A 16327-nucleotide genomic window follows, 5' to 3' on the forward strand; every position below is an offset into this window, starting at 1 on the left:
CCTCTTCTAGGTGAGGAGTATGTCGCCTGCCTCCCTGACAACAGCTCAGGCACCATGGAAGCAGTGGCCTTTTCACCTGCCCACGAGGGCCTGCTGGAGCCCGAGGCCTGCAGCGCCTTCTGCTTCTCTACCGGCCAGCACCTTGCAGCCCTCTCAGAGCAGGGCCAGTGCCTGTGCGGAGCGGCATCCCTTAATACCTCTTCTGCCTGCCTGGCCCTCTGCTCCAGCCCTCTGCCACCCCCTGCCCCTGCCTGTGGGGGCCCCACCCTCCTCCAGCACGTCTTCCCTGCCTCCTCAGGGGCTGCCCTGGTGGGGCCCCACGGACCCCTGGCCTCTGGCCAGCCAGTAGCCTTCCACATTGCCGCCCCCCTCCCGATCACTGCTGCACACTGGGACTTCGGGGATGGCTCCCCCAAGGTGGATGGCGCAGGCCCAGTGGCCTTGCACCGCTACATGCTGCCTGGGCGCTATCGCGTGACGACTGTACTGGCCCTGGGGGCCAGCTCGGCCCTGCTGGAGACGAATGTGCAGGTGGAAGCAGTACCTGCCGCCCTGGAGCTTGTGTGCCCATCCTCAGTGCAGAGTGACGAGAGCCTCCAACTCAGCGTCCGGAACCGTGGAGGCTCAGGCCTGGAGGCCACCTACAGCATCGTGGCCTTGGGTGAGGAGCCTACCCGAGGTAAGCGCCTCTTCCCATCTCCCCTTCCTCCCCAGGGCCTTGTGGGTGGGGCAGAGCCTGGTTATCCCTGTCTCGGGCCCACATTGACTGTTGACACCCCTGCTCCCCCCGGTCCCCAGTGGTGCACCCTCTCTGTCCCTTGGACACAGAGATCTTCCCTGGCAATGGGCACTGCTACCGCCTGGTGGTGGAGAAGGCGGCCTGGCTGCAGGCACAGGAACAGTGCCGGGCCTGGGCCGGGGCCGCCCTGGCCATGGTGGACAGTCCTGCTGTGCAGCGGTTCCTGGTCTCCCAGGTCACCAGGTGCCTGCCCCGACTCCTCAAGGGGACATAGGTTGAGGGATCTCTGAAGCACTGGTGCAGAGCCCTTAGCTAGGGAGGCTCAGGAGGAGGGAGGCGGGAGCTGGGCCGGCCACCTGTCAGTCCTGCTGATGGAGAGGTGGACATGAGCTGGGGGCAGCCTCTGGACACTCCTGGGGTGTGCCATATGGGAGGTGGCCTGCATGGGGAGCCCTGTTGGTTCCCACAGGCCCCATGGGTGCTTGCAGCTCTCCGGGCTCTGAGCCTGAGTTTCCCCATCTGGAAAGGGAGACCGTGTTGGGGCACCCCAGTGGGCTACTGAGAGTGTGGGAGGATGGAGGAGTGCCCTGAGCCCTGTGCCGTCCCACACCTGCCCACAGGAGCCTGGATGTGTGGATCGGTTTCTCGGCTGTACAGGGGGCGGAGGCGGGCCCAGCGCCACAGGGCGAGGCCTTCAGCCTGGAGAGCTGCCAGAACTGGCTGCCTGGGGAGCCACACCCAGCTACCGCAGAGCACTGCGTCCGGCTGGGACCCACTGGGTGGTGCAACACCGACCTGTGCTCAGCGCCGCACAGCTATGTCTGTGAGCTGCGGCCCGGAGGTGTGTGGGGACCAGATGGGGGCCTGAGGCACTGGCTGTGGTTAGGGGTCTGCCGAGTGCCGGCGGTGGAGCCTGGGCTTCGGTGGGGGGGCTGGTGGGGGACTGTTGGGCAGCTCGGTCCCCAGTCTGTTCGCCCTGGATGTCCCGGTGTCCTGGGCCCAGACCGAGAGCCTCACTGCACACTTGCCACCCCAGGCCCAGTGCAGGATGCTGAGAACTTCCTTGTGGGAGCGCCCAGTGGGTGCCTGCAGGGACCCCTGATACCTCTGGTGCAGCAGGATGGCCTCTCAGCCCCGCGTCAGCCTGTGGAGGTAGCTGGCCCTCCGCGTTCTAGAACCCACCCTTCTGCCCCTGGAGACCTTGCCTGCCCTGCTTACTGTGGGTCTCTCTCAAAACCTCTGGGGCTTTAACGTTGCTTGTGCCCAGTATAGATGGGTTGGAAAATCTCGAGCGCAGAGAGGAAAGCATTTAATCACATTATTCTGGCAAATGCCAGACTCCCCAGGCCTTTTCTCTGCGTGAGTTATTCCTAAAAGCCAGGTCAGGCAGTTTCCACCCGTGTCTTCCTCGTGAGCTACAGGATCCAGGCTTGTAGGGGGTTTGATGGCTCGCTCTTTTCCCTCCCATCTTCCTCTGGGAGTTGAGGTGGGGGAGTCTGGGTTTTGGCCTGGGGTGTGGTCTGTGGAGCTGAGGTGGCCCCTGCCCACCAGGTCATGGTATTCCCGGTCCTGAGTCTTAGCCAAGAAGCCTTCCTCACCACAGCAGAATTTGGGACCCAGGAGCTCCTGCAGCCTGCCCAGCTGCGCCTGCAGGTGTACCGGCCCCTCAGCACAGCAGGTGGGACTCTTGAGTGGTGGGCGTTGAGGGCTTGGGGTGGCCTCTCTGAGCTCTCACATCTGCTGGTCCTGTGGCCACCAGAGCGGTCCCTAGTCTCAGGTGGACAGAGTAGGGGTTCAGAGACACCAGTTCGTTCCAGGTGTCCTGGGGATGGATCGGGTGGGTTGGTCGGCTGGCCGGAGACAGGGGCACAGCACTGGGCTGGGAGTGCTGCCCGGTGAGACCTGTTCTCACAGCAAGGTCAGGCTTGTGGGTGCAAGCAGGTGGGCATCCCCAGTGATGGCCTGTGGGCAAATTAGGGCCCCAATACCTTCCCCTCCTCGCAGGGACCCCGGAGAACGGCAGTGAGCCTGAGAGCGGGTTCCTGGATAACAGGACCCAGCCGGCCCCTGAATGCATGCCAGGGGGACGCTGGTGCCCTGGAGCCAACGTCTGCCTGCCGCTGGACGCCTCCTGCCACTCCCAGGCCTGTGCCAATAGCTGCACGTCAGGGCCAGGGCTCCCCAAGGCCCCCTACACGCTATGGAGGGAGTTCCTCTTCTCCGTTCCCGCGGGGCCCCCCGCACAGTACTCGGTGTGTGGCTCTGACCTGGATCTGTCCCCTGACCTCCTCAGGCCACCTGCCTGTCCACCAGACACATCCAGCCTGCAGGCCCCTCCCATGTCCCTGCCACCTCTGACCTCCAAACTCCGACGACCTCTGTAGTGCCCTGGCCACTCTCCCAATGGGAGAAGCTCTTGCCCGTGCCCTTGGCATGAACTGTGCCTCCTCTTCCCCTCTCTGGGCACAGTCACTCCCTCTTGCCTGCTGGGTCTCGGCCTGTGTCCTCTCCCCGTGTGTCCCCGTCTGCAGCTGTCCTCTTCCTGTCCCTGCCGTGATCACCTTGGGGGAGGCTCCATGAGCCGTGGTCAACGGCGCTAAGATCCCCAGCTTGGAGCCCTGCCTGTCCACCTTCGCCCCTCGTGCTGGGGTCCACAGGCCATGACCACGAGGACGTGCTGCAGCCCTGCCTCCCTCTCTGCAGGTCACCCTCCGCGGCCAGGATGTCCTCATGCTCCCCGGTGACCTCGTGAGCTTGCAGCACGACGCTGGCCCTGGTGCCTTCCTGCACTGCCCACTGGCTTCCAGCAGCCCTGGCCTCCAAGCCCCGTACCTCTCTGCCAATGCCTCGGCCTGGCTGCCCCGCCTGCCCGCCCAACTGGAGGGCACTCGGGCCTGCCCTGCCTGTGCCCTGCGGCTGCTTGCGGCCACGGAGCGGTTCATTGTGCTGCTGGGCCTTAGGCCGAACCCTGGGCTGCAGCTGCCCGGGCGCTATGAGGTCCGGGCTGAGGTGGGCAATGGCGTGTCCAGGCACCGCCTGTCCTGCAGCTTCAACGTGGTCTCCCCAGTGGCTGGGCTGCGGGTTATCGCCCCTGCCCCCCACGATGGCCGCCTCTACGTGCCCACCAATGGCTCAGCCTTGGTGCTCCAGCTGGACTCTGGTGCCAATGCCACGGCTACGGCTCGCTGGGCTGGGGGCAATGTCAGCGCCCGCTTTGAGGCCACCTGCCCTGCCCTGGTAGCCACCCTCGTGCCTGGCTGCCCCTGGGAGACCAACGATACCCTGTTCTCAGTGATAGCGCTGCCCTGGCTGAGTGAGGGGGAGCATGTGGTGGAGGTCGTTGCGGAAAACAGCGCCAGCCGGGCCAATCTCAGCCTGCAGGTGACGGCAGAGGAGCCCATCTGTGGCCTCCGAGCTACGCCCAGCCCAGAGGCCCGTGTGCTGCAGGGAGTCCTAGTGGTGAGTACGGCAGAGGCTCTGCCGCCTGCTCCCAGGCAGTGCCCCCAGACGGGTGCTCACACAGCGCAAGGCCTGGCTTCCCAATGAGGGCGGCAGCTCAGTTACTGGAGACGGTGGTTCCAGGCGGGTCCTGCTGGCCGACAACTCATGCTACTTGGTGGCTCTAAATTCCTAGAAAGTTGCAGCTCCAACAGCGGTTCCACTCATGCATTCTGCTGTCCCGTGAAACAAATCTAAAACTCTGCCCTCCAACCCCTTATGAACCCCCATGAGTCTCTTGCACCCTCTGTGGTGTTCTCGCCTGGCTGAAGCGAGGGGTTTTTGAGGTGGAGTCTGAACCCCTGATGGCAAACTATTGGCTGTCTGTGGTGCCACCATGCTTGGTACGTGGGGAACAGAGTTGTCTCTGTCCTGGGGGTACCTGCCTCTGCACTAGGGGCCTTGGGAGGGGCCGTTTCTGATGGCCCCGGCACGACCGATCTGTGCAGCCTGTCCCAGGCTTCCTCTGCTGAACCTGTTCTGTCAGCTGATGTGGGTCCCGTCGCTGGGAGGCCCGTGTACCTCTCTCACCGCGCCGAGCTCTGGCTGAGGAGCTGGGGTAGATGCTCTGGGCGGGTTTGAGAGGCTCAGAGAGAGGTGGACTCTTTGTAACTGGTACTAGGTCTGCTTTACAGATGGGGAAACTGAGGTACAGAGAGGTTGAGGCATAACTAGTGCTACCTGTCTGGAGGCTGGAGAGCTGGACACTCAGTGCCCCGGTCTGGACTTAGCTCCTGTGGCACGTGGCTCCCTGAGTCCCGGCCACCTTCCCTCTGTGCCCTGCATGGGACTCTCCAGCCCGATGGGAGGTGTGTCCAGGAGGCGACAGGCTGAGGGCAGAGTGGTTTCCCACAGAGCCTGGGCTGACACCAGTACCCCCTGCAGAGGTACAGCCCAGTGGTGGAGGCCGGCTCAGACGTGGTCTTCCGGTGGACCATCAACGACAAGCAGTCCCTGACCTTCCAGAACATTGTCTTCAATGTCATTTATCAGAGCGCGGCGGTCTTCAAGCTCTCAGTAGGTGGGCGGGGGGCTGGGAGGGGAGGGGATGGAGGTGGGGTGAGAGGGAATGGGTGGGGTGAGTGGGTGGGGATGGGGGGCAGAGGGAGGAGAAGGGGGCGGGCTCCTTAGTCACCTCTGCCTTCCCTCTGCTTCATGCTGCCAAGGATGCTGTGGTGGTTGTGGGTGAGTGCGGGGAGAGGCGCCAAGTGAGACTGGGCCTCCCACCCGCCGCTGGTGCCCACCAATGCCTGTCCCCGCAGCTGACAGCCTCCAACCATGTGAGCAACGTCACCGTGAACTACAACGTCACCGTGGAGCGGATGAACAGGATGCGGGGCCTGCGGATCTCCACAGTGCCGGCTGTGCTGCCCCCCGACGCCTCGCTGCTGCTGACGGCGAGCGTGCTGGTGGACTCGGCTGTGGAGGTGGCCTTCCTGTGAGTGCCTTGGGGGCCTGTCAGGGGCGGGCACCGGGCTCTCCTCCCAGCACCAGCTGCAGGACCCCACAGCAAGGGGCTGTTTTTCTAAGGCTCAGTTTCCTTGTTTGTTGGGAGGTCTTGGGTTCACAGGAGCCCTTGAGGCTGCACAGGAGCTGGGAGAGGCCCCATAGCACAGCAGTACGCCTGAACGGAGGGCCAGGGTGTGGCTGTAGGGTGGAGCCTCAGCTGGGACCCAGGCACCCTCTTCCCCACAGGCACAGCCAACCCCATTCACCTGCCTGCCACCACAAACCCATGTCCTGGTCCACTCACTGCCTGCCCACTGCCCCGGCAGGTGGACCTTTGGGGATGGGGAGCAGGCCCTCGGCCAGTTCCAGCCTCCATACGATGAGTCCTTCCCAGTTCCAGACCCTTCGGTGGCCCAGGTGCTGGTGGAGCACAACGTCACGCATACCTACACTGCCCCAGGTGAGGGCTGAGGGGGTGAGGGGACCGCTGCCCTTCAGGCCCTGAGCATGGGGCTCCCCAGTCTCCCAGAGTCAGCCTGCCTCCTTCCCCCGCAACAGCCCTCACTATGACCCCACCTGGGCTGATGGCTTTGGCCCTGGCTGGGGTGAGGGAGGGGCTAGGTGGAGGTGGGGAGTGGACAGGGAAGCTGGGCCCTCTGGGCTCCCCGGCCCTGGCTCTGGCTGCTCTGCTGCCCCGAGTGCAGCTGTGCATGGAGGTGGTGCCATCCTCACCTGCTGGCCCTCAGTGGTGCAGCACCTGTGCTTTGTCTGGCACGTAGCCTGCGAGCGAGGACCCTCAGGGCTGGGCCATAGGTCCACTGTTCACCCCTGGGCTCCTCAGTCGGGGGCTTCTGCTGAGCGGGTGGGAAACAGGTGGGGGTGCCACTGTCGCCTACTTGGGCCTGTCCACACAGGTGAGTACATCCTGACCGTGTTGGCATCCAACACCTTTGAGAACCTGACGAAGCAGGTGCCTGTGAGCGTGCGCGCTGCCCTGCCCTCAGTGGCTGTGGGCGTGAGCGACAGCGTCCTGGTGGCCGGCCGGCCCGTCACCTTCTACCCACACCCGCTGCCTGCGCCCGGCGGTGTCCTGTACATATGGGACTTCGGGGATGGCTCCCCGGTCCTGATGCAGAGCCAGCCAGCCACCAACCACACTTACGCTTCAAGGGGCACCTACCATGTACGCCTGGAGGTCAACAACACGGTGAGCGGCGCGGTGGCCCAAGCAGATGTGCGCGTCTTTGAGGAGCTCCGTGGGCTCAGCGTGGACATGAGCCTGGCCGTGGAGCAGGGCGCCCCTGTGGTGGTCCGCGCTGCGGTGGAGACGGGCGACAATGTCACGTGGACCTTTGACATGGGGGATGGCACCGTGCTGTCAGGCCCCGAGGCCGTCGTTGAGCACGTGTACCTGCAGGCACAGAACTGCACGGTGACTGTGGGCGCGGCTAGCCCCGCCGGCCGCCTGGCTCGGAGCCTGCACGTGCTGGTCTTCGTCCTGGAGGTGCTGCGCATCGAACCTGCCACCTGCATCCCCACACAGCCCAATGCGCAGCTCAAGGCCTATGTTACCGGGGACCCAGCCCACTACCTCTTTGACTGGACCTTCGGGGATGGTTCCTCCAACACGACTGTGCAGGGGCACCCGGAGGTGACGCACAACTTCACGCAGAGCGGCACATTCCCCCTGGCACTCGTGCTGTCGAGCCATGTGAACAAGGCACATTACTTCACCAGCATCTGCGTGGAGCCCGAGGTGGGCAATGTCACCCTGCGGCCAGAGAAACAGTTTGTGCAGCTGGGGGTCGAGGCCCAGTTGGTGGCGTGCGTCTGGCCCCCGTTCCCCTACCATTACGCCTGGGACTTTGGCACCGAGGAAGCCGCCTCCGCCCGTGCTGGGGGCCCCAGGGTGACGTTCACCTACCAAGACCCAGGCTCCTATCTGGTGACAGTCACTGTGTCCAACAACGTCTCTGCTGCCAACGATTCGGCCCTGGTGGAGGTGCAGGAGCCTGTGGTGGTCACAGACATCAAGGTCAATGGCTCCCTCGTGCTGGAGCTGCAGCAGCCGTACCTGTTCTCCGCTGTGGGCCGCGGGCGACCCGCTAGCTACCTGTGGGATCTGGGGGACGGTGGGCACCTTGAGGGTCCCGAGGTCACCCACGCCTACAACAGCACTGGTGACTTCACTGTCAGAGTGGCTGGCTGGAATGAGGTGAGCCGCAGCGAGGCCTGGCTCAACGTGACGGTGAAGCGGCGAGTACGGGGGCTTGTCATCAACGCAAGCCGCACGGTGGTGCCCCTGAATGGGAGTGTGAGCTTCAGCACCTTGCTGGAGGCCGGTAGTGATGTGCGCTACTCCTGGGTGCTCTGTGACCGCTGCACACCCATCCCTGGGGGCCCTACCATGTCCTACACCTTCCGTTCTGTGGGCACCTTCAATGTGATTGTCACAGCTGAGAATGAAGTGGGCTCTGCGCAGGACAGCATCTTCATCTACGTCCTGCAGCTCATCGAGGGGCTGCAGGTGGTGGGTGGTGGCGGCTGCTTCCCCACCAACCACACAGTGCAGCTACAGGCCGTGGTCCGGGACGGCACCAACATCTCCTACAGCTGGACTGCCCGGCGGGAGCGGGGCCCGGCCCTGGCCGGCAGCGGCAGAGCCTTCTCGCTCACCACGCTTGAGGCCAGCACCTACCATGTGCAGCTGCGGGCCACCAACATGCTGGGCAGCGCCTGGGCCGACTGTACTGTGGTCTTCGTGGAACCCGTGGGGTGGCTGATGGTGGCCGCTTCCCCGAACCCAGCTGCCGTCAACATGAGTGTCACCCTCAGTGCTGAGTTGGCTGGCGGCAGTAGTGTCCTATACACTTGGTCCTTGGAGGAGGGACTGAGCTGGGAGACCCCTGAGCCGTTTACCACCCACAGTTTCCCCACGCCTGGCTTGTACTTGGTCACCGTCACGGCAGGGAACCCGCTGGGCTCAGCCAATGCCACCATAGAAGTAGCCGTGCAGGTGCCTGTGAGTGGCCTCAGCATCAGGGCCAGCGAGCCGAGTGGCAGCTTTGTGGCAGCCGGCTCCTCTGTGCTCTTCTGGGGGCAGCTGGCCACGGGCACCAATGTGAGCTGGTGCTGGGCTGTGTCCGGTGGTGGCAACAAGCACGGCCCGCATGTCACCATGGTCTTCCCAGAGACTGGTGTCTTCTCCATTCGGCTCAATGCCTCCAACGCAGTCAGCTGGGTCTCAGCCATGCACAATCTCACAGTGGAGGAGCCCATCGTGGGCCTGGTGCTGTGGGCCAGCAGCAAGGTGGTGGCGCCCGGGCAGCTCGTCCACTTTCAGATCCTGCTGGCTGCTGGCTCAGCCGTCACTTTCCACCTGCAGGTGGGTGGGGCCGGCCCCGAGCTGCTCTCTGGGCCCCGTTTCTCCCGCAGCTTCCCCCATGTCGGAGACCACGTGATAAGTGTGCAGGGCGAGAACCATGTGAGCTGGGCCCAGGCTCAGGTGCGCATCGTGGTATTGGAGGCTGTGAGTGGGCTGCAGGTGCCCAACTGCTGCGAGCGGGGCATTGCCACGGGCACTGAGCGGAACTTCACAGCCCGCGTGCAGCGCGGCTCTCGGGTCGCCTACGCCTGGTACTTCTCGCTGCAGAAGGTCCAGGGCGACTCACTGGTCATCCTTTCGGGCCGCGACGTCACCTACACGCCTGTGGCTGCAGGGCTGCTGGAGATCCAGGTGCGCGCCTTTAACGCCCTGGGCAGCGAGAACCGCACACTGGTGCTGGAGGTCCAGGATGCCATCCAGTACGTGGCCCTGCAGAGCAGCTCCTGCTTCACCAACCGCTCAGCGCAGTTTGAGGCCACCACCAGCCCCAGCCCCCGGCGCGTGGCATACCACTGGGACTTTGGGGATGGGACCCCAGGACGGGACACAGATGAGCCCAGGGCCGAGCACACCTACCTGAGACCCGGGGACTACCGCGTGCAGGTGAATGCCTCCAACCTGGTGAGCTTCTTCATGGCGCAGGCCACGGTGACTGTCCAGGTGCTGGCCTGCCGAGAGCCAGAGGTGGATGTGGCCCTGCCCCTGCAGGTGCTGATGCGGCGTTCCCAGCGCAACTACCTGGAGGCTCATGTCGACCTGCGCGACTGTGTCACCTACCAGACCGAGTACCGCTGGGAGGTGTACCGCACTGCCAGCTGCCAGCGGCCGGGGCGCACAGCTCGCGTGGCCCTGCCTGGCGTGGACGTGAGCCGGCCTCAGCTGGTGCTGCCGCGGCTGGCGCTACCCGTGGGCCACTACTGCTTTGTGTTTGTGGTGTCATTTGGGGACACGCCGCTGGCACGGAGCATCCAGGCCAACGTGACGGTGGCCCCTGAGCGCTTGGTGCCCATCGTTGAGGGTGGCTCGTACCGTGTGTGGTCGGATACACAGGACCTGGTTTTGGATGGGAGCGAGTCCTATGATCCTAACCTGGAGGATGGCGACCAGACGCCCCTCAGCTTCCACTGGGCCTGCGTGGCTTCGACACAGGTTAGTGGGTGTAGGGCTGTTCTCCCTGCTACCTCCTCCTCCTGTGACCCTAAGGCTGGGGAACACCCAGCACACCACTAGGGTTGGCCCGTCCCAGCATGGAAAGGGAGTCTCCTGAGCCGTGCCCTGGTCTGGGCTCCACTTTGAGGCTGGGTGGGACTCTCACACCACATGACCCCTTGTTCTCGGCCTGCAGAGGGAGGCTGGCGGGTGTGCGCTGAACTTTGGGCCCCGAGGGAGCAGCATGGTTACCATTCCCCGGGAGCGGCTGGCAGCCGGCGTGGAGTATACCTTCAGTCTGACTGTGTGGAAGGCTGGCCGCAAGGAGGAGGCCACCAACCAGACGGTGCGTGCTGCCCGCCCCTTGGCCACACTCCTGACAGCCCAGCACTCCTGCTCATCAATAGTTTTCTGTATTTTAGTGCTTGCAGAGAGGCTGTGCGCTCTCGCCCAACTTTGTTTTTTCGATACAAATCGTATTTAACAAAACAGGCTGCTTCAGCTTTGCTTCCTTCCAAACCTGCCACAGTTCCATGTAAAATCTTCAAGCCACACAGTCTCCCAACACCAACAGTGAGAAACAGCCTCTTCCCACCCCAGAGGCAGCCACTGTCCCGAGCCCGCGCCCCTGTTCCTGGATGCAGTGGGCCGGTTCTCACCCCCGCGATCCCCTCTCGGGACGGCCAGGAGGCTCGCTGACCCTGAGCTTGTGGTGGCTGCTCCTGCTGCTGTCAGGCAAGACCTGCTGGTGCCCCAGAGCGAGTGTCTGTCTCCCAGGCCCTACTTTCCTCTGCTGGCCTGATCGTGGTCCTGCCCAGAGGGGTTGGCTGTGGGGAGGGCATGGGAGCATGTTCCATTCTGACTCAGCATCCTGACCTAGGCCCTGGACCAGGGCTGCACCTGAGAGTCAGGGCTGCGAGGAAACCGTGGTCCTCACGCCCACATGTATGTCTGTTCACACATGTATCTCCCAGGGTCCTTCAGCGACCACCACCTGCTTCCTGCCAGGCTCCAGCTGGGTGCAGGACACCTGAACACACGCCCCGGGGTCCTCTGCCCTATGGATGAGCTTCTGCCACCTAGGTTGGGAGGTCGAAAACCGGACGACTATGCCAGGAGGGGCTGAGCTCACCGGCAGCAGCCAGTCCCCTGGGAATCCTGGAGTTTGGGAGCAGCATCCTCCGCGGGTCCCCCAGATCTTCCAGCATGCTGGGCAGACATGGGCTGGAGGTAACCCCACTCCCTCCCCAGGTGCTAATCCGGAGCGGCCGGGTGCCCATTGTGTCCTTGGAGTGCGTGTCCTGCAAGGCACAGGCTGTGTACGAAGTGAGCCGCAGCTCCTACGTGTACCTGGAGGGCCGCTGCCTCAACTGCAGCAGCGGCTCCAAGCAAGGGGTGAGCGCAGAAAGGGGTGTGGCCGGGTGGGTCGGGGGAGCCTGCTGGCAGGGCAGGGTGTTCCACCCCCTCACCACCCCTCCTGCCTGCAGCGCTGGGCGGCACGCACCTTCAGCAACAAGACGCTGGTGCTGGATGAGACCACCACGTCCACAGGCAGTGCAGGCATGCGGCTGGTGCTGCGGCGGGGTGTGCTGCGGGACGGCGAGGGCTACACCTTCACGCTCACGGTGCTAGGCCACTCCGGCGAGGAGGAGGGCTGTGCTTCCATCCGCCTGTCCCCCAACCGCCCACCGCTGGGGGGCTCGTGCCGCCTTTTTCCCCTGGGCGCTGTGCACGCCCTCACCACCAAGGTGCACTTTGAATGCTCGGGTGAGTGTGGGCCTGTGTGGGGGGCGCAGCGGGAGCTCCCCACTCGGTGATGCCTCGGGGCCCTCCCGTGATGCCGTGGGGTCCTGCAGGCTGGCAGGACGTGGAGGATGCCAGTGCCCCACTGGTGTACGCCCTACTGCTGCGGCGCTGTCGCCAGGGCCACTGTGAGGAGTTTTGTGTCTACAAGGGCAGCCTCTCCAGCTACGGGGCCGTGCTGCCTCCGGGTTTCAGGCCACACTTCGAGGTGGGCCTGGCTGTGGTGGTGCAGGACCAGCTTGGAGCTGCTGTGGTCGCCCTCAACAGGTGAGCCAGGCCTTGGGTGGGTGCCCCTGAGACTGCCGGCTGCTCACTGCCCCCCTCCACTCACCACCTCCTTCTAATCACAGGTCTCTGGCCATCGTTCTTCCAGAGCCCAACAGCAGCGCAGCGGGGCTCACGGCCTGGCTGCACAGGCTCACAGCCAGCGTGCTCCCAGGGCTGCTGCGGCAGGCTGACCCCCAGCACGTCATCGAGTACTCGCTGGCCCTGGTCACCGTGCTGAACGAGGCGAGTGCAGGCGGGGAGGGGACTGTATGTCTGTTGCACGCATGCTGGGGGACTGAGACCCATATTTTCTGGAGCCTTGCAGAAGGCTAACCCCGGGTCCCACAGACAAATCCCAGTGACCTTGAAGCGGCACCCTTCGCTCCCAGCAGCCACACCTACCAGGCCCTCCCTGGTGCCCGCTTCCCAGTGCCTACCGCTCCCAGGAGGGCCCCTGTGTGTGCCCTGTTTTGCCCACGAAGAAACAGCTCAGGGTCTCAGGTCGTTCCATGTCACTCAGCATCCAGTGTGTCACTGACCCCAGGAGTCATGGGTAGCTGCCAAGTCTCCTTCCCTGCTGACAGTGCCCTGTGTCCCTGCCTTCCCCAGTACGAGCAGGCCCTGGACACGGCAGCAGAGCCCGAACATGAGCGGCAGCGCCGAGCCCAGATACGCAAGAACATCACAGAGACCCTGGTGTCCCTGCGGGTCCACACCGTGGATGACATTCAGCAGATCGCCGCTGCGCTGGCCCAGTGCATGGTAGGACGGCCCCACCTGCCCATCCAGCCCCACATGCCTGCCTGGGCACTGGGTCCAGCCACCAGGGTAGACGGGCAGCTTGGCCAAGGAGCTGAGCCTCCTAGCCTGGGCTCCTTTCTACCGTGGCCCTCCTCGGCCTCTGACCTGCCTTGACAGCCTTAGCTGTTCTCGTGTCGCTCGTGTACCCAGGGTGCCTCTGGGGAACTCGGGTCAAAGAGGAGCCCAGATGTAGGGAAGGGCTGGGAAGATGCTGCTCTGTCCACTCCCTTCCCCTCCCCTCCCTTCCCCTTCCCCCAACCCCCTGTGGTCTTGCAGCATTCCCCTGGCACACCCAAAGTTTTTCTCCCCTGAGGCGCCTGCTGCCACAGCCCAGGCTCAGGGGTGGGCAGGGCACATCTAATGGGGGCACTGTGTCTGCACAGCAGCGGGCTGATTCGAGACTGGGGCAGGGCAGAGCCCTGGGAGGGAAGAGGGCTTTGCAGCTGGAGCTACCCTGCTGCCCCATGGCGTCCCTGGCTGTGCTGTGGCTGGGTCTGGATGCTATCCATGGCCTTGGCAGCTGCCTCGCTCTCATTTGTGTGAAAAGATGCCCTGTGTGGCTGGTGGGCCTTGTCACATGAGCCCAGGTGGAGACCCTGGGTCAGGAGGAGCCACAGAAGGCACTTAGCGGGGAGGCTGTGAGGGGTCCAGTCTGTCAGGCTCTCCAGCTGCAGGGCCAGGGGCGGGAGCTGGGTGAGGACACGCGTGGAGAGGAGGATGTGTGCAAGGAGCGCACGAGGCTGCACCCGGGAGTGGAGCTGGACACTGTCGGCTCCTCACAGGGGCCCAGCAGGGAGCTCGTGTGCCGCTCGTGCCTGAAGCAGACACTGCACAAGCTGGAGGCTATGATGCGGATCCTACAGGTGGAGACCACCGCGGGCACTGTGACGCCCACTGCCATCGGAGACAGCATTCTCAACATCACAGGTGTGCAGCCTAAACCCCACATCATCCTTCCGCCCCCCTGCCTATCTTCTGTCTTCTCCCCTCCCCTCCCCCCTCCCCCCTCCCCTCCCTTCCCCCTTCCCCTTCCCCGTCCCCCTTTCTCCTTCCCTCTTCCCCCTCCCCCTTCCTCCTCCCCTCTTTCCCCTCCTCCTTTCTCCTCCCCCTTTCTACTCCCCTTCCATTCCCCTCTCCTCCCCTCCCTTCCCTCTCCTCCCTTCCCCCTGCCTCCATCCTCCCCTCCCTCCCCTGCTTCCCTCCTCCTTTCCCTCCCCTGCTTCCCACCTCCCTTTTTCCCCTTCCCCCTCCTTCCCTTCCCCCTTCCCCTCCCCTCCCTCTCCTCCTCTCCCTCTCACCCTCCCCCTTCCCATCCCATCATCCTTCCCCCTTCCCTTCCCCTCCCCTTCCCCACTCCCCTTCCCCTCCCCTTCCCCTTCTCCTCCCCCTTCTCCCTCCCCCTTCTCCTCCCCTCCTCCTTTCCCCTCCTCTCCCCTCCTCCTTTCCCCTCCCCGCTCCCCTCCCTTTCTTCTACCTCCCTTTTCCCCTTCTCTCCCCCTCCTCTCCCACTCCTCTCCCCCATTCCCCCTCCCCCACTTCCTCTACCACTTCCTTCCCTTCCCATCTCTCATCTCCCTCCCTCCTCCCCCTTCCCCATCCCTCTTTCCTCCTCCCACTTTCTCCTCTCACTTCCGTATACCCCCTTCTTTTTTCCCCATACCCCTACCTCCTTCCCCTTCCCCCTCCTCTTCCCCTATCATCCTCTTCCCCCACCTTCCTCCTTCTCCTTCCCCCTGCTCCTTCCTCTCCCCTTCTTCCCTCTCCACCTCGCCCTTGCCCCATTCCCCCATTCTCATTCTTATTCCTTCCCTTATTCCCATTCCTTTTTTCTGTCTCTATCCCCCTCCCCTTTTCCATTCCTTCTCCCCCTCATCCCTCTTCTCCCTTCATTCCTCCTATTTCCCCTCATCCCCCTCCCCCACCTCTCCCTCCTCTTCCCTCCCCTCCCTCTTCCCTTCTCATCCCCCCTCCCCCATCTCCCCCATCCCCCATCCCTCTCATCCCCCTCCCTCTCACCATCTCTCTCATCCCCCTCTGTCCCCTCCTCATCCCCCCCTCCTCATTCCTCTCATCCCCTTCCCTCCATCTCTCTCATCCTCCTCTCTGTCCCCTCCTCATCCCCCTTCCTCTCCCCCTCCTCATCCCCCTCCCTCTCCCCCTATTCATCTCCCTCCCTCTCCTTGTGCCTCTCCCTCTTCTCATCCCCCTCCTTCTCTCCAGCTTCCCCCTTCCTTTTGCCTGCATTTCCTCCCTCAACCCCCTCAGGTTCCCCTTTTCTGCCAGCCCCCACCCTCTGGCTCCTTCTTTCTCCAAGCCCCCACCCTCCCTTTGCCTCCCCCTTCTCCCTGCACTGACACCATGCCTGTCTGCAGGTGACCTCATCCACCTGGCCAGCTCCGATGTGCAGGGGCTGCAGCCCTCGGAGCTGGGGGCCGAGGTGCCATCAAGAATGGTGGCATCCCAGGCCTATAACCTGACCTCCGCCCTCATGGGTATCCTCATGCGCTCCCGCGTTCTCAACGAGGAGCCCCTGACGCTGGCGGGTGAGGAGATTGTGGCCCAGGGCAAGCGCTCGGACCCGGGGAGCCTGCTGTGCTATGGCAGTGCCCCAGGCCCCGGCTGCCACTTCTCCATCCCCGAGGCCTTCAGCGAGGCCCTGTCCAACCTCAGCGACGTCGTGCAGCTCATCTTCCTGGTGGACTCCAACCCCTTTCCCTTCGGCTACATCAGCAACTACACTGTCTCTACCAAGGTGGCCTCCATGGCGTTCCAGACACAGGCCGGCACCCAGATCCCCATTGAGCGGCTGGCCTCGGAGCGTGCCATCACCGTCAAGGTGCCCAACAACTCAGACTGGGCCACCCTCGGCCACCACAGCCCCACTCACTCCGTCATGGTCCAGCCCCAGGCCTCTGTCGGTGCCGTGGTTACCCTGGACAGCAGCAACCCTGCAGCCGGGCTGCACCTGCAGCTCAACTACACGCTGTTGGATGGTGCGTGCAGTAAGCGGGGCACACGCTCCCCGGCATCTTTCCTGGGGGAGGGCATTTCTCGTAGGGCCTCCATGAGTGTCTCTAGTGAAGTCTGCCTTCTGCTTCATGGGCTACTGGAGGCCTGGCGGTAGAGAAACTGAGGCCCACAGAGAAGCCGGTGCCGGCTCCAGCACAGAGGCTCCTGTGGCCTCTCAGGCCAGTGGCAGAGGGCGGGCTCAGGAGGGCCATTGTGGGTGTCCCCGG

The 16327-nt window shown here is 64.1% G+C and overlaps 1 protein-coding gene across 2 annotated transcripts in view; it reads left to right on the forward strand.

Moving 5' to 3' along the window:
• PKD1 (polycystin 1, transient receptor potential channel interacting) overlaps window positions 1-16327 on the forward strand; it is a 49736-nt gene that overhangs the window by 20060 nt on the left and 13349 nt on the right. For both annotated transcript variants that reach the window (XM_064362342.1, XM_021667260.2), the window contains exons 5-23: window positions 11-679; window positions 799-982; window positions 1360-1580; window positions 1776-1891; window positions 2291-2417; window positions 2744-2991; window positions 3443-4198; window positions 5123-5254; window positions 5500-5675; window positions 6013-6146; window positions 6601-10220; window positions 10417-10566; window positions 11472-11615; window positions 11708-11987; window positions 12077-12290; window positions 12374-12533; window positions 12900-13052; window positions 13874-14018; window positions 15464-16084. In XM_064362342.1, coding sequence (XP_064218412.1) covers window positions 11-679; window positions 799-982; window positions 1360-1580; window positions 1776-1891; window positions 2291-2417; window positions 2744-2991; window positions 3443-4198; window positions 5123-5254; window positions 5500-5675; window positions 6013-6146; window positions 6601-10220; window positions 10417-10566; window positions 11472-11615; window positions 11708-11987; window positions 12077-12290; window positions 12374-12533; window positions 12900-13052; window positions 13874-14018; window positions 15464-16084 — 8250 coding nt within the window. The remainder of the gene's footprint in view (window positions 1-10; window positions 680-798; window positions 983-1359; window positions 1581-1775; window positions 1892-2290; window positions 2418-2743; window positions 2992-3442; window positions 4199-5122; window positions 5255-5499; window positions 5676-6012; window positions 6147-6600; window positions 10221-10416; window positions 10567-11471; window positions 11616-11707; window positions 11988-12076; window positions 12291-12373; window positions 12534-12899; window positions 13053-13873; window positions 14019-15463; window positions 16085-16327) is intronic.

Source organism: Aotus nancymaae, unplaced genomic scaffold (genome assembly GCF_030222135.1).
Source record: "Aotus nancymaae isolate 86718 unplaced genomic scaffold, 86718_ANA_hifiasm-v0.15.2.pri h1tg000049l, whole genome shotgun sequence".
Classification (NCBI taxonomy): Eukaryota; Metazoa; Chordata; class Mammalia; order Primates; family Aotidae; genus Aotus; species Aotus nancymaae.